Genomic DNA, 15,494 nt, shown 5'->3' with positions numbered 1-15,494 from the left:
GATGTGAGAGAAGGAGAGGGCATGGATAGAGGACCAAAGGGATGGGAGGGGATTTATTTACTGAGTGATGACAATTTCCAGCCCTATCATCCACAGGCTTCTCAAGTCATGAAATTTCCATTTTAGAATCAGGTAAACGGCTCTCATTTCTTTAATTGGAGAAGTTCAGCAAACTCACTGTCTCATGATCCCCCCTTGCTATCATTTCCTAAAATCTCCCATCAGGTATTTGGTTTTTCAATTAAATTACTTGATTATAATTTTCTGATTTTACAAATTTTATTCTTGTTGCATTCCTAGTGTCTAGCTCTAAATATTTTTTGATTATTGTATGAATATTTATTTCCTTTAAGTTAAAGGTTTATGTTTAAGACAGGGATTGAACCCATGTCTTTCATGTCTCCTGCATTGCAGGTGAATTCTCTACACACTGAGCCACTGGGGAAGCCAAATATTTCATAACTATGACAAGATGAAACAAAGGTATATATGTCAAGTACTCAGTTCATTATAGAACAGGCAGGTAGGAAGAAGTTTAGCTGGTAGTTCAAAAGTGGTTTAGAGTGGATTTGCAAATAGACTCCAGAAACATTCAGCCATGCACTTTTTCTTCTGCAATAGTCATCAGATTTTCCTATCCTTAGTAGTCACTTTTGAGTTTGAGAATGCCAACTAATTACCCTTCCCCCTATAGCTTCTGAATAAGAGCAAGAGAGGAACTAAAGTATCAATAGATTAAAATTCAATGATCAATTTTATTTCAGGTAAAGCTGAATTGGAGGATGCGGCTTAGCCATAAGGACAAAACTGGGCTTTTCCTTCAATGTTGCTTTGGCTTGGCTAATTTGTCCAGGCTTAGTATCCTGTGGGGATGGGGGCTGAGCTGGGGGTGGGAGGCTCACTGGCTGGGAAAGCCTTGGGCAGTGTAGGCTGAGAAGATGGGGTGGCCAAATGTGGACAGTAACCCAGCCCCACGTTGCCACAAAATGAAGGAATGAGGTCACACTCCCAGAATCTCACTAGTCCTTGAGAGGAGGGTTTACAAGGTGGCAGAATACTCTTTTTAATAGCCATGAAAGGGTTAGTTTCTATTTAATGCACCAAAGCAAGAGAAACAGAAGACAGAAGGGCTCGTTCCTCCCAGCAAGAGTCCCTGGATCTCGGGTACTTGGTCCAAAAAATTCCCTTTTTCATAGATGAAGTCTGGTAACTCCTAAGTGACAAATGGTCTGACTCTGTCTCTTTTGTTTTACCTACCATTTATCATTTTATCAGGCTGATGGGTAAATCTATAAATGCTCCTTATGTGAAGGACATACATGTTAATATCATCAAAACTTAATGTAAAGGAAGCTTCGACCTGACACTCAGGCATGTGTGCATTGATGGGAAGCATAATTACTTGGGAATTACTATGGATCATAAAGGAAATTTTTTTCCTGTAATTTATGGAGGGTTCATGTCATCTCAACCCAGGTTAGCCTGTAATTGCATATCTTGGTGACAATAAAGAGCAGTGACCTGAAGGCATCTAACACTTCTGCCATGAGTCAAGAGTGGCTTGTGCTGTGAATTCCACATCATTTGGCACTTCCTGACATTTCTTCCAGCTGTTGGAGTTTATGATCCAGATATGCCTCCAATGGATATAACCTCAGAAAAATCCTTTGCTGGGCTCTGACCCATATTTCATTAATTCATGGTTAGATTTATCTAGTTCTGGCTTGATTTATTTCTGGTCTGTGAGTCTGCATTCTTTTCTATTGCTAAATTTGTGCCTTCAAAGTGTGGTGTGTTTCATTTGGTCATTTTTATAAATTATATAATGGTAAGGAAGAAAAAATAAAAGATAAAGTCACAGTCATGAGGTAATAGTGTAAAATGAATAGATTATAAATACATATTTTTAATTTTTTAAAATATCTGTTTTTTAAAAAGTAATTAATATGATCACTGTATAGCATGTGGGATCTTAGTTCCCTGACCAGGGATCAAACCCATGCCCCTGCAGTGGAAGTGCAGTCTTGACCACTAGGCCACCAGGGAAGTCCCTACATTATATTTTTATGAAGTAGGTCTGATTTTCTAGCTGACTTGAGATGGTCTTCTTAGAAGGATCATTCTTTACTGATGCGCAGAGCCTATGGTGATCCAGCAAAGGTCAAGAGTCCCCAAAGCCAGTGCCTCTCAAACTTTAATATGCATGAGCATCACCTGATTCTTCAAGGTTGGGGTGAGGTTTAGATTCTGCAATTTCAACAAGCTCTCAGTGATGTTGATGACTGAACAGCAAGAACCTAAATTACCAAATCAAAACACCAGCTCTCCAACTCATCACAATTAATTTTATTCCACAGCATGTTTAGGGGAATGTTATTCTCAGGAAGATGTTTAGGACTCAAATAATTAAACAAAAAAACCTGGAAAGTACACACATTTATGTATCTCTTCTTTTCATTAAATATATATCTGTTTGGCAAAAAATGTTAGACTCTTTTATACAAAAACAAAGCAAAAAACAAAAACAAAAACAAAAACCAACCCCCAAAACCAACAACCCAAACCCTTTGCAAATTGTCAATACCTGTAATAACTACAATGATGTAAACTTGAATGTCTGACAGCTTAACCATCTTGTGGAACCTGTGTTGCAGCAGAACCCCCCAGACCCTTAGATAGCAACTGCCTGTCATCGAGGCTTTTAGATTTAGTACATTAGAGATGAAGCAGGATGACTGATTTCAGCATTGTGCTTTCAGCTAAGGGGCTGGAGGAGTGTGTGGCAATGAAGAAGGCGGGTCAGGGATGGGGCAGGGAGAAGAAACCCAAGACTAGCTGAGAGACAGAAAGGGTGGTCACAGCCACAGGGCAGATGTGATGTGGCCACGGGACCCTCAGACTGTGTCTGCTGACCCAATGCTTGCGAGAACTAGGGTGAGGCAACTGCTGCTGCTCTTGGGACCAGAGAGGAACTGGGCAGGCAGAGGCCAGAATGGGGGAGGGAGGGCATTTAGAAGCAGATTTCAATTCACATGGAACTGGTGGTGTGAGCAGACCCTAGAGAGAAGGGGAACGAGGAGTGGTGTTTGTCTTCTCAAGAAGCTAGATCGTTTCCGGTTCTTCCAGACCCAGAGCTTGAGGCACACCCCTGTGTCTGGCTGCAGATTGGGAGGAGGTCTGGGCTGCTGGCTTGGAGCCACTAGGAGGGGAGGACTTGCCTGCTGGAATGAAGATAGAAGGGCCCTTTGGCTCTCTCATTGGCGGTGGATTTTGCTTTTCTCCCACCTTTGATTGCAGCGACGGGAGGTGACCTAAAGCAATGGAGTCTAGAAACAGAATTGGGGTGGTGAGCAGGATGCCAGGGAGGGGCAGAAAAATGCCAGAGTTAGAGGAGGCGAGGCCAAAGGAAGGGTGGACCCACAGCGTCCCTTGACCACAGCGGATTCCACGGTGTGGGCGCCTTTTCATTCTTCTCTCCTATTAGCTAAATCTTCCAGTTTTGGAGGGGGTGCATCTGGGCCCAGGGTGCTTCAATTACAGTCATAGACGAAGTCATAGTTGCTGGGCTCCTTGGGGATGGGTGGAGGCGCGTCGGGGATCTGAATGTTTTCCAGGTCCAGGAGGCGGAGCTTGATTTCCATGCTGAGCAGCGTGTCCAAGTCATTCCGTGTTAGGTCACTCATCATGTCTTTCCCCAGCAGCGCATTCAGCCCATCTGTCCAGATACAGTACTGGGGAGAAAGAAGGTGACAATGAGAACGACTGATGACAATTACAAGAGGAATAACAATAGCTAACACCAACGGATCCCTCAGCAAGGACTGGGCTCTGTGCTAAGGGCTTTGCCTACTTCATCATTTGATAGTCAGCACCTCTATAAAATTGACACTTCTGTTAGCATCTCTGTTTTACAGATGAGGGAACTGAGACAATGAGAAATTGTCACTTGGCAGTATGTGGAGTAGGTGGGATTTGAACTTATGCAATCTGCCTCCATTGTTTGCACTCTTCTGTACAAATAATGCCTCCCTACATAGCAGCAGGAGGATTTGAATTTTTTCTGCCTGTGCAACAGAATATCTCTAACATGCCACCAGTGAATCAAAGAGTTAAAGATATTGGTAGAATATACCCTAACACTCCTGGACTCAACATCAGATCATACTTGCTACTCTCCTGACTCTGAGCAAAGTTCTAATCTAGAGCTAATATCTGACTATCCTGTTTGATTCCTGCACTCAAAAGGACAGTCGAACTCCACCCTGGGGCTAATGGTGGTCCTACCTTTGTATTTCTTAGCACAAGATTTAGGAATAGCTCAGTGCTGCCCAAGGTCTGGTGGACAAAATGGCTAAAATTATTGGGTGATCTTAATGGAAGGTGGCTTAGCTGCCAGTCTACGGACCTCTTCTGCCTGGGTTTCTGGTTTCTAAGGGTTTTCTCCTCCAGGTCTTTTGAGTCTGATCCCTGGGGACATCACCTGTTTTGGAAAGCACTCCACAGTAACCAACTAAGGATTTGGTTCTTCCCCTCTCATTAAAAATTAATCATGCCCTTTGCTTCTCCAGTAGGCTATGAACTATGCTTCATTTATCTGAGTACCTGCCTTGCTCTTGTCAGCATCCCTCCAGAGGCTGAAATCCTGCCCTGACCTGGTATTAAAGCCATAATACTTGGTGAAGAACTAGCCTTTGCTGCCAACATCAGAAAACTGCCTGCATTCTGGATGTTGTGCTCAGCTCACCTTTTAGGATGTCCTAGTCCTATACAGGGCTTCTTTGATACTAATTTCACTGCTCTTCCTGTGGGACTGGTCTTCCTTCTAGAATGTGCTCTAGATTACCCCCTCTCTTGTCCTTACTGGGTCAAGTTGCAATTCCAGACCCTACTTAGCTTGTCCTTTGCACTGTGGTTACCTGGGCTATGTTCCAGAATATGACAGCAGATCTCAACGAAAAAGCACCACAAGATGGCAAGCTCTATGCAGATCTTAAGTCACAGTGATGGCTTAGAAATCTACCCTGACGCACACTGGGGGCTCCACTTGTTAAGCCAAGGAGGTGTGTTATTAAGTCTGTCTGAGTAGGGCAGTCCTGAACTGTAGAGCTTCGGTTCGGCCTCGACTATGGGATCTCAGCCAGAGCACTTAACCCATCTAAGTATCAACTGAGGGCTAAGAGGTTTCTGGAAGTATTAGTGATCTTGTGAATGCCTTAGATAGATTCTAAACACATCTAAACGTTTGTTTCTTCATAAATAATCTTGATAAAAATAGAACCCAGGTCCTACTCTGTAGATCTTGATCTTACAAATCTTAGGTCAGGAAATTTTATTTAGAAAAGCTTCCAGCTAATTCTGATGTATCTCCATTTAGAAGCACCACTGAACCCCATGCTCTTTGAGGCCCCTTCCAGTTCAGACACTGTTTCACTGTAAATCCCTAAGTGCTGGGGTCGTCACTCTTTGTACACAGCCTTCCCAGTCCTGGCTAGCTTCCTAGTACAGATTAATTTAACCCACAGGAACACTTCTGTGGTGCTTTTCTTTTGAGAAGCAGCAAGCACAGAAAACTTTTTTAAAAAGCATCATGATCAATAAATAAAAACTGTAGGACTGAATCTGAGTTGGAAATATCGGTATAAATGTATGATGTATTTTGTCTTTTAAAAACATAACTCCAAGCTCTGTCTACAAAAATGCCTAAAAATAATCACCAACCCAGTAGTAATAGGCACACTGAATGTCCAGATTCTGGTTGCTAAATACCAAAAGGAGTCAAAACTCCATAGAGAAAAGGCAGGGAATGCTCAAGAAGAACCTGGAGTATCTTGTCATGCCAGAATGCCTGAAAACTGCCAGCGTCATCTGTCAATAGGACTCAGAAGCCAACCAGAAGGTATTCCTACTTTCTCTGTAGTTGTTCAGCCACTCAGTCATGTCCAACTGTGTGCCACCCCATGGACTGCAGCATGCTAGGCTTCCATGTCCTTCATTGTCTCTTGGGAGTTTGCGAAAACTCACGTCCATTGAGTCAATGATGCCATCCAACCATCTCATCCCGTTGCCCCCTTTCTCCTCCTGCCTGCAATCTTGTCCAATGAGTTAGCTCTTCACATCAGGTGACCAAAGTATTGAAGCTTCAGTGTCAGTCCTTCCAATGAATATTCAGGGATGACTTCCTTTAGGATTGACTGATTTAATCTCCTTGCAGTCCAAGGGACTCTCAAGGGTCTTTTCCAACACCACAGTTCAAAAGCATCAGTTCTTTGTCACTCAACCTTCTTTACAGTTCAACTCTCACATTCATACATGACTACTGGAAAAACCATAGCTTTGACTATACAGACCTTTGTTGGTAAAGTGATGTCTCTGCCTTTTAATACACTGTCTAGCTTTGTCACAGATTTTCTTCCAAGGAGCAAGTGTCTTTTAATTTCATGGCTGCAGTCACCATCCACAGTGATTTTGGAGCCCAAGAAAATAAAGTCTGTCACTGTTTCCATTTTTTCGTCCCATCTATTTGCCATGAAGTGATGGGACCAGATCTACTTTTTCTAGACAATTTGGACACTGATAACGACAATAATGGCAACCTATTGAAATGTAGGACTTCCCAGGTGGCGCTAGTGGTAAAGAACTTGTCTGCCAATGCAGGAGACATAAAAGACATGGGTTCGATACCTGGGTTGGGAAGATCCTCTGGAGGAAGGCATGGCAACCTACATCAGTATTCTCACCTGGAGAATACCATGGACAGAGAAGCCTGGCGAGTTACGGTCCATCGGGTCTTTAGAGGTGCACAAGGGGAATATTTACAAATAAAATGATGACATCTGGATGGGCTTTGAAAATAATCTGGGGTATGGCAGCTGGGTGTGGGCGAGGGTACAGGTTAAACCTCATTGGCTATGAGTTGATAATTGCTGAAGCTGGGGGATGGGCACTGGCAGGAAGGCCTGAGTCCAGGTCCTGCTTTCTTCCTTCCAAGCCACCCAGTACAGGGCTCAGATAGAAGGTGTTTCTGGAACAAGACCCCCATTGTTTAAATCCAGGTTCTATCACTTACTACTTGTTTGATCTGGAAAAAGTTTCTTAAGTTCTCTGTGGCGCATTACTTTTTTTTTTTTTTTATAAAATGGGAATAACATTAGCTTGTTTCTTTTACAGTTACAGAATGAAGATTGAGGGATGTGAGGCACACAAAGCAGTGAATGGTGCCTGGTTCAGAGTATTCCAGTTATAATTACTATTGTCTTTACTATTGTTGAGGTAGTCAATTTGGGAGGCTTCTCTCTCCTCCTTTGATCAGTGAGGATATCTGTAATAGAACTTTCTGCTTTATGGAGCAATTATGCAAATAAAATGAGGCAATAGATATGAAAGTGGTCTGAAGAAATTAAAAGTATTCACAAGTGCATGGCATTTTTCTCCTCACTGCATCAATAAAAAGTGGCAGATATGAATAAAAATTTGGCAGTCTCAGAGCATTTATCCTTATCTGGAATTAATGTACACTGGGCAAAACAGCCTTGTATAGATTTAAATAGCATCCTCAGTTCTACTATTTTAAGTGGTTTCCTATATATCTGTATATATCTTGAATATGGTGGCCTGCGTACAACCACAGTTTTATTTAAAAAGAGAAATGGTAGGACACGGTATCTATTTTCAAGAAGATGAAGACAAAGTCATTCCCTTCCATGAACTAAATGTCAAGAACACAGAATTATATTTAAGCACCACTTTAAATGCAGGATTTGCATCTAATCTTTCTTCTCTTTGGGGGATATACAATTTTATTCAAAAGCTTCAAGCCAGTAAAAAACAAAACAAATACAGAATAACTTCTAAATGAGTTAAGTCTCCCTGGGGAAATGGGGAATAAAATTCAAGTTCTATTAAAATGTTCCTTCCTTTCTAAAAGCTTTTTATGTTACCACATGCACAACAAAAATTTGAATGGTATCATCTAAAAATAAGAGTTTCAAGCATGATGTTGGGTTCTAGCTTACAAGAAAAAAAGTTAAATCAGCCATAGCTGCTACTTCATCTTACAAATGCATTTTCCTAGATTTATGCTAAATATTTTAAATATAGCTGACAGTGTGCTTCGAGAAGAGAAACAAATTATACATATAACAAGATGTCAAAAAGGAATAAAAGCATCTCAAAAATAAAATTCCAACAGCAGAGACAGTCCTAAACCTCTTAAAATAACTTAAACATGATAAAAAATCTAGTTCTCAAATGTTTTAAAGAATTGAGACAAATTTATTATGGGAAGATTTTGACCAAAACCTAAATATTCAATAAAAACCAAGCAATAGCTAAGGATGATATTTTTTCTGTAACAGTTATGTCCTTACTATGAAGCACTTGTGCCTTCTTCTTTACCATAAACTCTTGATTAAGAAGAAGCTGAATCTGTTTAATTTGCAGTTTTTTGAGAGGTTTTCATTCTATTCTAAGTCAACAAAATGTGCCTTTGCTCATAATTTTTTTTAGGTAGACTTAAAAAAAATTCTTTCCAGTATTTTTTTATCTGCTGTTTTTCTCAAGAAAATATGACATTCTCAAATAAATTAACCCCTGGAGACCTTTACCTCATGCTTGTCAGGAGCTATGAAGTTCAGTTGGCAGTTTGAGTCATACAAGATCGAGAAAGCAAGTTCAAGCACCTCCTGCAAGAGATAAGAGAAAACACCACACTGAGGACAATTTGCACGTTTTGCTTTTCAGTTACAAATGGCTGCAGATTGCACATGGAATAGTGCCTGTAGTGGGTCCAGGCAAGCGGAGCGGTAGTGAGGCTGATGGGAAGAAGGACGATAGTTTTCAAGATTCACAACACATTTCCTTCTCTCTGTTCATGGGAGGTCTGCATGAACCAATTCGTTTAATTCTCAAGACAGTGCATGGAGCAAGTGTTATCATTCCCCTTTTATAGGAAGGAGCTCAGAGAGGTTAAGTGAGTTGTCCGAGGCCACACAGCCCCAAAGCTATGCTACTTTCCTATCTTCAGCATCTCCCTCCCAGGGAGACCATGGAAAGTAGTAAACTCTTTCGCTATCAGCAACATTATGGGCTGCTCTATCTTTTATCATTTCCAAAAAGACAGATGTTCATAGTGGGTATAAACTTCCTAAAACATGGAAGCTACATAGGAGGTAATGAGGCTTTGGGGTGAATCCATTATCTTTAGGTAGTATGTCTGCCCTTTGATCTCTGAACTACTGTAGAGCGAAGGCTATACGAAACCTAGTTTTATCCTATAGTGGCTGCAGGGTATAAAGGAGAGTATGGGCCCAAGTGGCAGAATAGCTGGATTCATTCATTGGTGAATGTTTCTTCATTCGAGTGCCTGGGTTCATTCATAGTACAGACTATGAGACAGACCCAAAGGGCCAAGGACTAAGTGTTGCAGTCATTCCATTGTAGCTGAATGACCTTGGCTGAGACACTTAGTGTTGTTCCTAACATGTACGTTAAAATATGCTTCTCAAATTGTACACGCTATGCACTAATAGATATAATGATTATTCTACTGGATTGAGCAGTCAGCAGATACAATCTCTGGAAGATGGCTGCTAAGTCGCTTCAGTCATGTCCGACTCTATGCGACCCCATAGACGGCAGCCCTCCAGGCTCCCCCGTCCCTGGGATTCTCCAGGCAAGAACACTGGAGTGGGCTGCCATTTCCTTCTCCAGTGCACGAAAGTGAAAAGTGAAAGTGAAGTCGCTCAGTCGTGTCCGACTCTTTGCAACCCCATGGACTGCAGCCCACCAGGCTCCTCTGTCCATAGGATTTTCCAGGCAAGTGTACTGGAGTGGGGTGCCATCGCCTTCTCCAATTAGTTGCTCAGTCACGTCCAACTCTTTGTGACCCCATGTACTATAGCCCACCAGGTTCTATCCATGGAATTCTCCTGGCAAGAATACTGGAGTGGGTAGCCATTTCCTTCTCCAGGGGATCATCCTGATCCAGGGATCAAACTTGCATCTCCTGTGTCTTCTCCATTGTAGGCAGATTCTTTACCATCTGAGCCACCAAGGCAGCCCCTCTCAACACCCTAACAACTCCTAATTTGGAGGGAAGAGCCAAGTGAGTCCACATCGATGCTCTGCATCACTACAAAACTCATGTGCTAGCCTACCTTCTGTCTCTGTGTCTATTAGGCACCACTGAGGACTGCCCCTTTCCCTCACGGTATGATCTGGGAGCTGCATTCTCAGTAACCACCCACAGGCGTTCTTTCTTAGGGAGGTAGACCTCTCCACATCATTCTCTACCTCAACATCTGTCAGAGGATTTGTCTTTGGCCAGTAACTCACAGCAAGAATGCTCCAGAAAGAAGACAGAAGGGAGAAAGATGAGGTCACTGCCTCTAGATTTAAGAATTCCAGATGAGAAAGAATTCTCCCAAGCGGACTCCAAAGGCTCAGCATTAGGTGGATGCCTCTCCTGACACAGTCAGCCATCAGGCTATTTGTGGCTCTCATGAATTCTGTGTTTGGCTCGACTTTAGCTGTCCCCTCATTAAGGGAAAACAGCTTTTGTTCTGAACCCAGACCTAACAGTATCTCATCCTCTTAGGGTATCCTCACCCTACCAGAAATAGAAACAGGTGAAGGAAAAACTGCTGAATCACAGACCAGAATCTATTCTGCAAGACTACCCACTGTGAATTTTTCATTCTTTTTTTCCTTAGGATTCTATTCAAGCCTGCCCAGGAAAGATCAATAAAATTGGAAAAGTGTTCACCAACAAACAAAAACAATTTCCCCATAAGTTTAGCATCTCTTTCAGGTCTTTTAGTGCATAATGAAAATGGTCATGGGTCCTAACAGTGGTACCAGAATTGGTGTCATCCTTTTTAAAAAGCCTGTAAGGCAGTCCATATCAAGAACAAGCCGTCCCACTTTTGGAGTTACTCCTAAAAAAACTCAAAAGGAAGCAAAACTGTATATACTATTATCTGTAAGAACGTAATAGAACAGAAAAACACAGCACTGCACTCAGTTGTGCCTGACTCTGAGACCCCATGCGCTGTAGCCTGCTAAGCTCCTCCCTCCGTGGGATTTTTCAGGCAAGAATACTGGAGTGGGTTGCCACTTCCTTCTCCAGAGGATAGCTCCATCCTGGGAATTGAACCTGGGTCTCCTGGGTTGCAGGTGGTCTCCCGCATTGCAGGTGTATTCTTTACCAACTGAGCCACCGAGGAAGCCATAAGAATGTAATACAAGGAACTAAATAAATGTCCTCCCTTCTTTGGGTAAAACATTAAATAAAGAAATCACAAATTAGCAACCCTGCGAAATAAATGCTGCTAGGCATTAAGTAGCAGCAGCAGCATATATTTCGCAGGGTTGCTAATGGGAAATGGCAACCCACTCCAGTGTTCTTGCCTGGAGAATCCCAAGGATGGGGGAGCCTGGTGCGCTGCCGTCTACGGGGTCGCACAGAGTCGGGCACGACTGAAGCGACTTAGCAGCAGCAGCAGCGGGCATTAAGTATAATTACAAACATTCGATTTTAAGTGGAAAAACAAACAAGAGAAATGAACATTATTTACATACTGATCACAACTAGGAACAATGTCTAGCTGTGGTTGGAGACTGGAACCGAATATGTGAAATGAAAATAATTATGTTAAGGTGCTGGGATCATAGGTGATTATTTTCTTTTAAAAAACTGAAAACATTTTTCAATAAAATGTTAAGCTCTAATCTCCTAAATTCAGAAAAACTGTTCTTAGATGAGAAACATTGATATAGATGATGATTTCTTTACTAATCTTAGTGTCATCCCCTGGAAAAATTCTGACTCGTACTTAGGAGATTGGACAGAAAGGAGAGGAGGGGCTTTGCTTCTGGACACCCAGTCAGTACATCACAGCAGCACCAGGTGACCTTCAGAAGTCAACAGGAAAAGGTGAAACTGACAACGGATTTCTGACTGATGCTAGACCATGCCTGCTGCTCTGCTTAGGGCAGGCACATAGCTAATCATCCCTTTGCTTACGACAGCAGGTGTGAGCATCACCAGAGCCCAGACGTGGCCTCTTGACTAGGTGCTGAAGTCACTTGAGACCAGAGTGTCAGTGTGGCTGTCCTTTGTGACACTTTCTCTTCCACAGGGCATGGAGTAGGAAGAAAAAGGAGGGGGGTGGGGCTGCCAACTTTAGGTTTTGCCCTTCTGAGGCATTTACCAGCGAGGACGTGAATGAGAGGAACTGTCATGACCTAGATTTCTGATAAACACAGGCAGGGAATAGGAAATTCGTGAGCATGTCAATCCCCACTTTAATTTCAGCAAAGCCGCCTGGGAGGGGTTGGAGGAATTACTTCTCTGAGTCGCACGCCTGCGTTAAAGGCTGCTATCACTCATAATGCGTTTCATTGACGTCTCCACTTGGCTGTCATTGAGGCTTTGGTGGAGGTCAGCTCTCCAGCACTTTGAGCAGGCAGGCTGCAGAGCTGGCAGCCACGGCCTCTCAGGCTAACACTCTAGAAGCGGCCACCTGTCCAAACTGTCTGTGAGGGAGAGAGGTGCCCAGAGGCGGCGGAGTAAGTGGTTGTGGATCTGGGGCAGCATCCCCCTCAGGGGCCTCTTGTCACACACCACAACACTCTCTTAGATATCTGATGCTCTGCGGTTTTGCTACTCACTACCTAAGGTCTTTTATTCACTCTGGATCTAAGTCAGTGAAAAATCATGTCCAGGAGTAGCTTATTTCCATCCTCCGTCTCACTAATTCATATGTCCTCCCCTCACATGTGGAGGAAGGCCTGGGATAAGTGAGTTCTGTGGTTGGAGGATACAGGAGGAACTCACCCTATGACCTCTGACCCCACTCAACCTTCTGGCCCTGGGTCTAATGACAAGGCATACAGGGTCAGGGGATGCTCAGAGAAATTCTGGGCATGATGGTGTCTTGGTTTGGGGATTTCCACCTTCCAGGGCCACGTGATGGGCTGATGGAATATGAGAGTAGAGTTTTATACAACATAATTTCACTGTAAAGTGCTGGCTGCCACTCCTTACATTGCTCTGGGGTGACTTGTCTAATTTGGCCATCTCACCTGGCATTCACTTTAATCACGTTGGTTCTCCAGCATCTATCCATGTTAACTTGAGGGCAAAGCATTTTGATTACGGATGTGGACATAACTTGGCATGTGTGTGTGCTAAACGTGGCCAGAGAAATAGTAGATTTCATAGCTATTAACACTGCGGCTCATCTGTATACCTATGAGTTTGACTTTCTATTTTAGAAGGCAAAATCAGTCATTCATATATTATATAGTGAGAGGATCTTGCCTTCTGTGAAATAGCTTTATGTTTGGGCCCCATCTATCTGAGCCAATAGTACTCCAACCCATTTTCGTCTCTGTCCCCACCAATCCTGTGAATTCAATGTTTCTCAGTCAGAGGATGTTCATCAGATGTCAAAAGGCCCCATGCGCCTTTCATATATTGTTTCCTTCTCCTAGAAGGTCTTTCCCTCTCTTCTTTTCAAGACATCTCTTCAGCTCAGACATCACTTCCTCCATGAACCTTCTCAAAATTCCAGGCTCCCCTTGTTTTTAAATTTACTGGGGCATAGGCACCATTGGATTATAATAGCATGTGGATCATTAAATCTTGTATCTGCTCTAGATACAAAATATCAGGGGCCAGGTTGTATTTATCTTTGGATTCCCAGCACCTGGCACAGGTCTGGTATAAAGAAAATACTCAATATAGTGTGAGTATGAATGATGAATGAAGTAACTCTGAACAAAAGGCTTTTTGCTTAAGATCAGGATTTTCAAGTCAATACTAGAACATCATCTTCAAATATAATCTGCTTCTAATTTCAGGTACATTAATCATACTGGAAAAATAAATCTGGGCTCTGGGCATGGTGAAATGGAAGCATCTCTCAGGTCAAACATATTCCTATCCCTTTCACTGATATCTGGTTAGAGTTTTCCTCTGGTGATTGCATGCTATTTAACTTCTAAAGCCCAAGGCAGTGGGATAAGTACCAGGACTGCCTACTTTCAAAATACAGTAACAAATCAACTTTATTTCATGAATCACAGAGTTTGAATTTAGAATCCTTAATCCTTAAAAGTCAAATTCTTCCAATTCAATTTCCATTCACCCATGAAAATTCTTTTCAAGTATCAGGAATTTCCTACTCTCTCTGTGATGAAGCCAATACTTTTTGTGTCCACAGAAATGTGTTGCACCAACTTCTTTTAAACAAGTTAGACTCAGCTCCAGGAGGACAGGGCCGTGTCTGCCTGTGCATCACTCTGTGCCTATAGCCCATCCTATCTCAAGTGCTCTAATGCTGACTGAGTGAAGGACTCTGTGAAAAAAGACCTCTGCCTCAAGGGAAAGGATCAGTCCCTTTCCTTTATCTATTTCTAGGACCTTAGACTGTGCCTGGCATGTCAGCTGTTGAATGAACAAGAAGTACTACCAGTTACCAACAGATTGGAATGTCCAGTTTGCCCTGCTCATAATTAAGCTAATGAAGAGTCCTGGGGCATAAAATGTCAGAATCTACCGTCTAGCTGGAAAAGCTGAAGAGCCAGCAGCAGGCCTTGGTTGCTGCCCACTGCCATGCCCTGACAGGCCTCCTGTGGACACACTTTGGCCAGCCCTCCTTTTAAGTTGCAGGCCTCTTCTTTCCATCTCATCCCATCTCATCCTCCACTGCCCCCTTCTCCTTTTGCCTTCAGTCTTTCCCAGCATCAGAAGATATGGTTGGATAGCATCACTGACTCAATGGACAGGAATCTGAGCAAACTCTGAGAGACAGTGGAGTCCAGGACTTAGTGACTGAATGACAACAACTCCCCTTTCCTATCCAGAAGTCCCAGAGGTAGGGAGGAGCAGGCCTCTAGATCACTGGGGAAGGGGTGTGAGTGGGTTAGGAAACAAATTATTAGAATTTCGGGTTTCCTTTCTGCTTTCTGACATTTTTTCCTGATGCATCAAATATATGAACACTATTAATATTACAAGACAAATTATTTTCATGTGTATACAAATGAAAGAGCCAGGCTAGCAGAGCTACTACTACCTCTCTTAGCCCTCTAGGCTACAAATCCCAGAAAGTAGCCTTCATGTGAGTCTCATCATGTGCTTACAGCAGTGTGCCCCATTTATCAGTCCATTCTTCCATCATCCACCGCCTCTCCCTCCAGCCATTCATCTATCACTCATTCATCTGCCCACTTGCCCAGTTTTCTATAAGTGTCACCACAGTTTTTAAAAATAAGGTTGGAAAAGTCATTCACTCAGTTTGTTTTGTTGGTCTCCTCTAAAGGGAGAGGAATCTGAAACAAGAAGGCCCAACTCAGCCACATACATCCTAGGCTCAAATGAGCTCATCTCCATACCTGTTTCGATATCGACAGCTTGTATCTTCTTTCATTTTCTTTTGGTTAGTCAAGCTAGAAATTTCAATTTCATTTATATTTTCCAAGGACCAAGT

The 15,494-nt window shown here is 42.8% G+C and overlaps 1 protein-coding gene across 4 annotated transcripts in view; it reads right to left on the bottom strand.

Moving 5' to 3' along the window:
* Positions 1-2,328: 2,328 nt before the first annotated feature.
* Positions 2,329-15,494, bottom strand: part of ELMO1 (engulfment and cell motility 1) — a 583,566-nt gene continuing 570,400 nt past the window's right edge. For all 4 annotated transcript variants that reach the window (XM_055590394.1, XM_055590392.1, XM_055590395.1 and 1 more), the window contains 2 exons: positions 8,604-8,681; positions 2,329-3,731 (listed from right to left, as the gene is read on the bottom strand). In XM_055590394.1, the coding sequence (XP_055446369.1) occupies positions 3,531-3,731; positions 8,604-8,681 (279 nt within the window). In that variant the 3' untranslated portion in view covers positions 2,329-3,530. The remainder of the gene's footprint in view (positions 3,732-8,603; positions 8,682-15,494) is intronic.

The sequence above is a fragment of the Bubalus kerabau genome, chromosome 8 (genome assembly GCF_029407905.1).
Source record: "Bubalus kerabau isolate K-KA32 ecotype Philippines breed swamp buffalo chromosome 8, PCC_UOA_SB_1v2, whole genome shotgun sequence".
NCBI classification, from domain to species: domain Eukaryota; kingdom Metazoa; phylum Chordata; class Mammalia; order Artiodactyla; family Bovidae; genus Bubalus; species Bubalus kerabau.
This window is presented reverse-complemented; position numbering and strand designations above follow the sequence as displayed.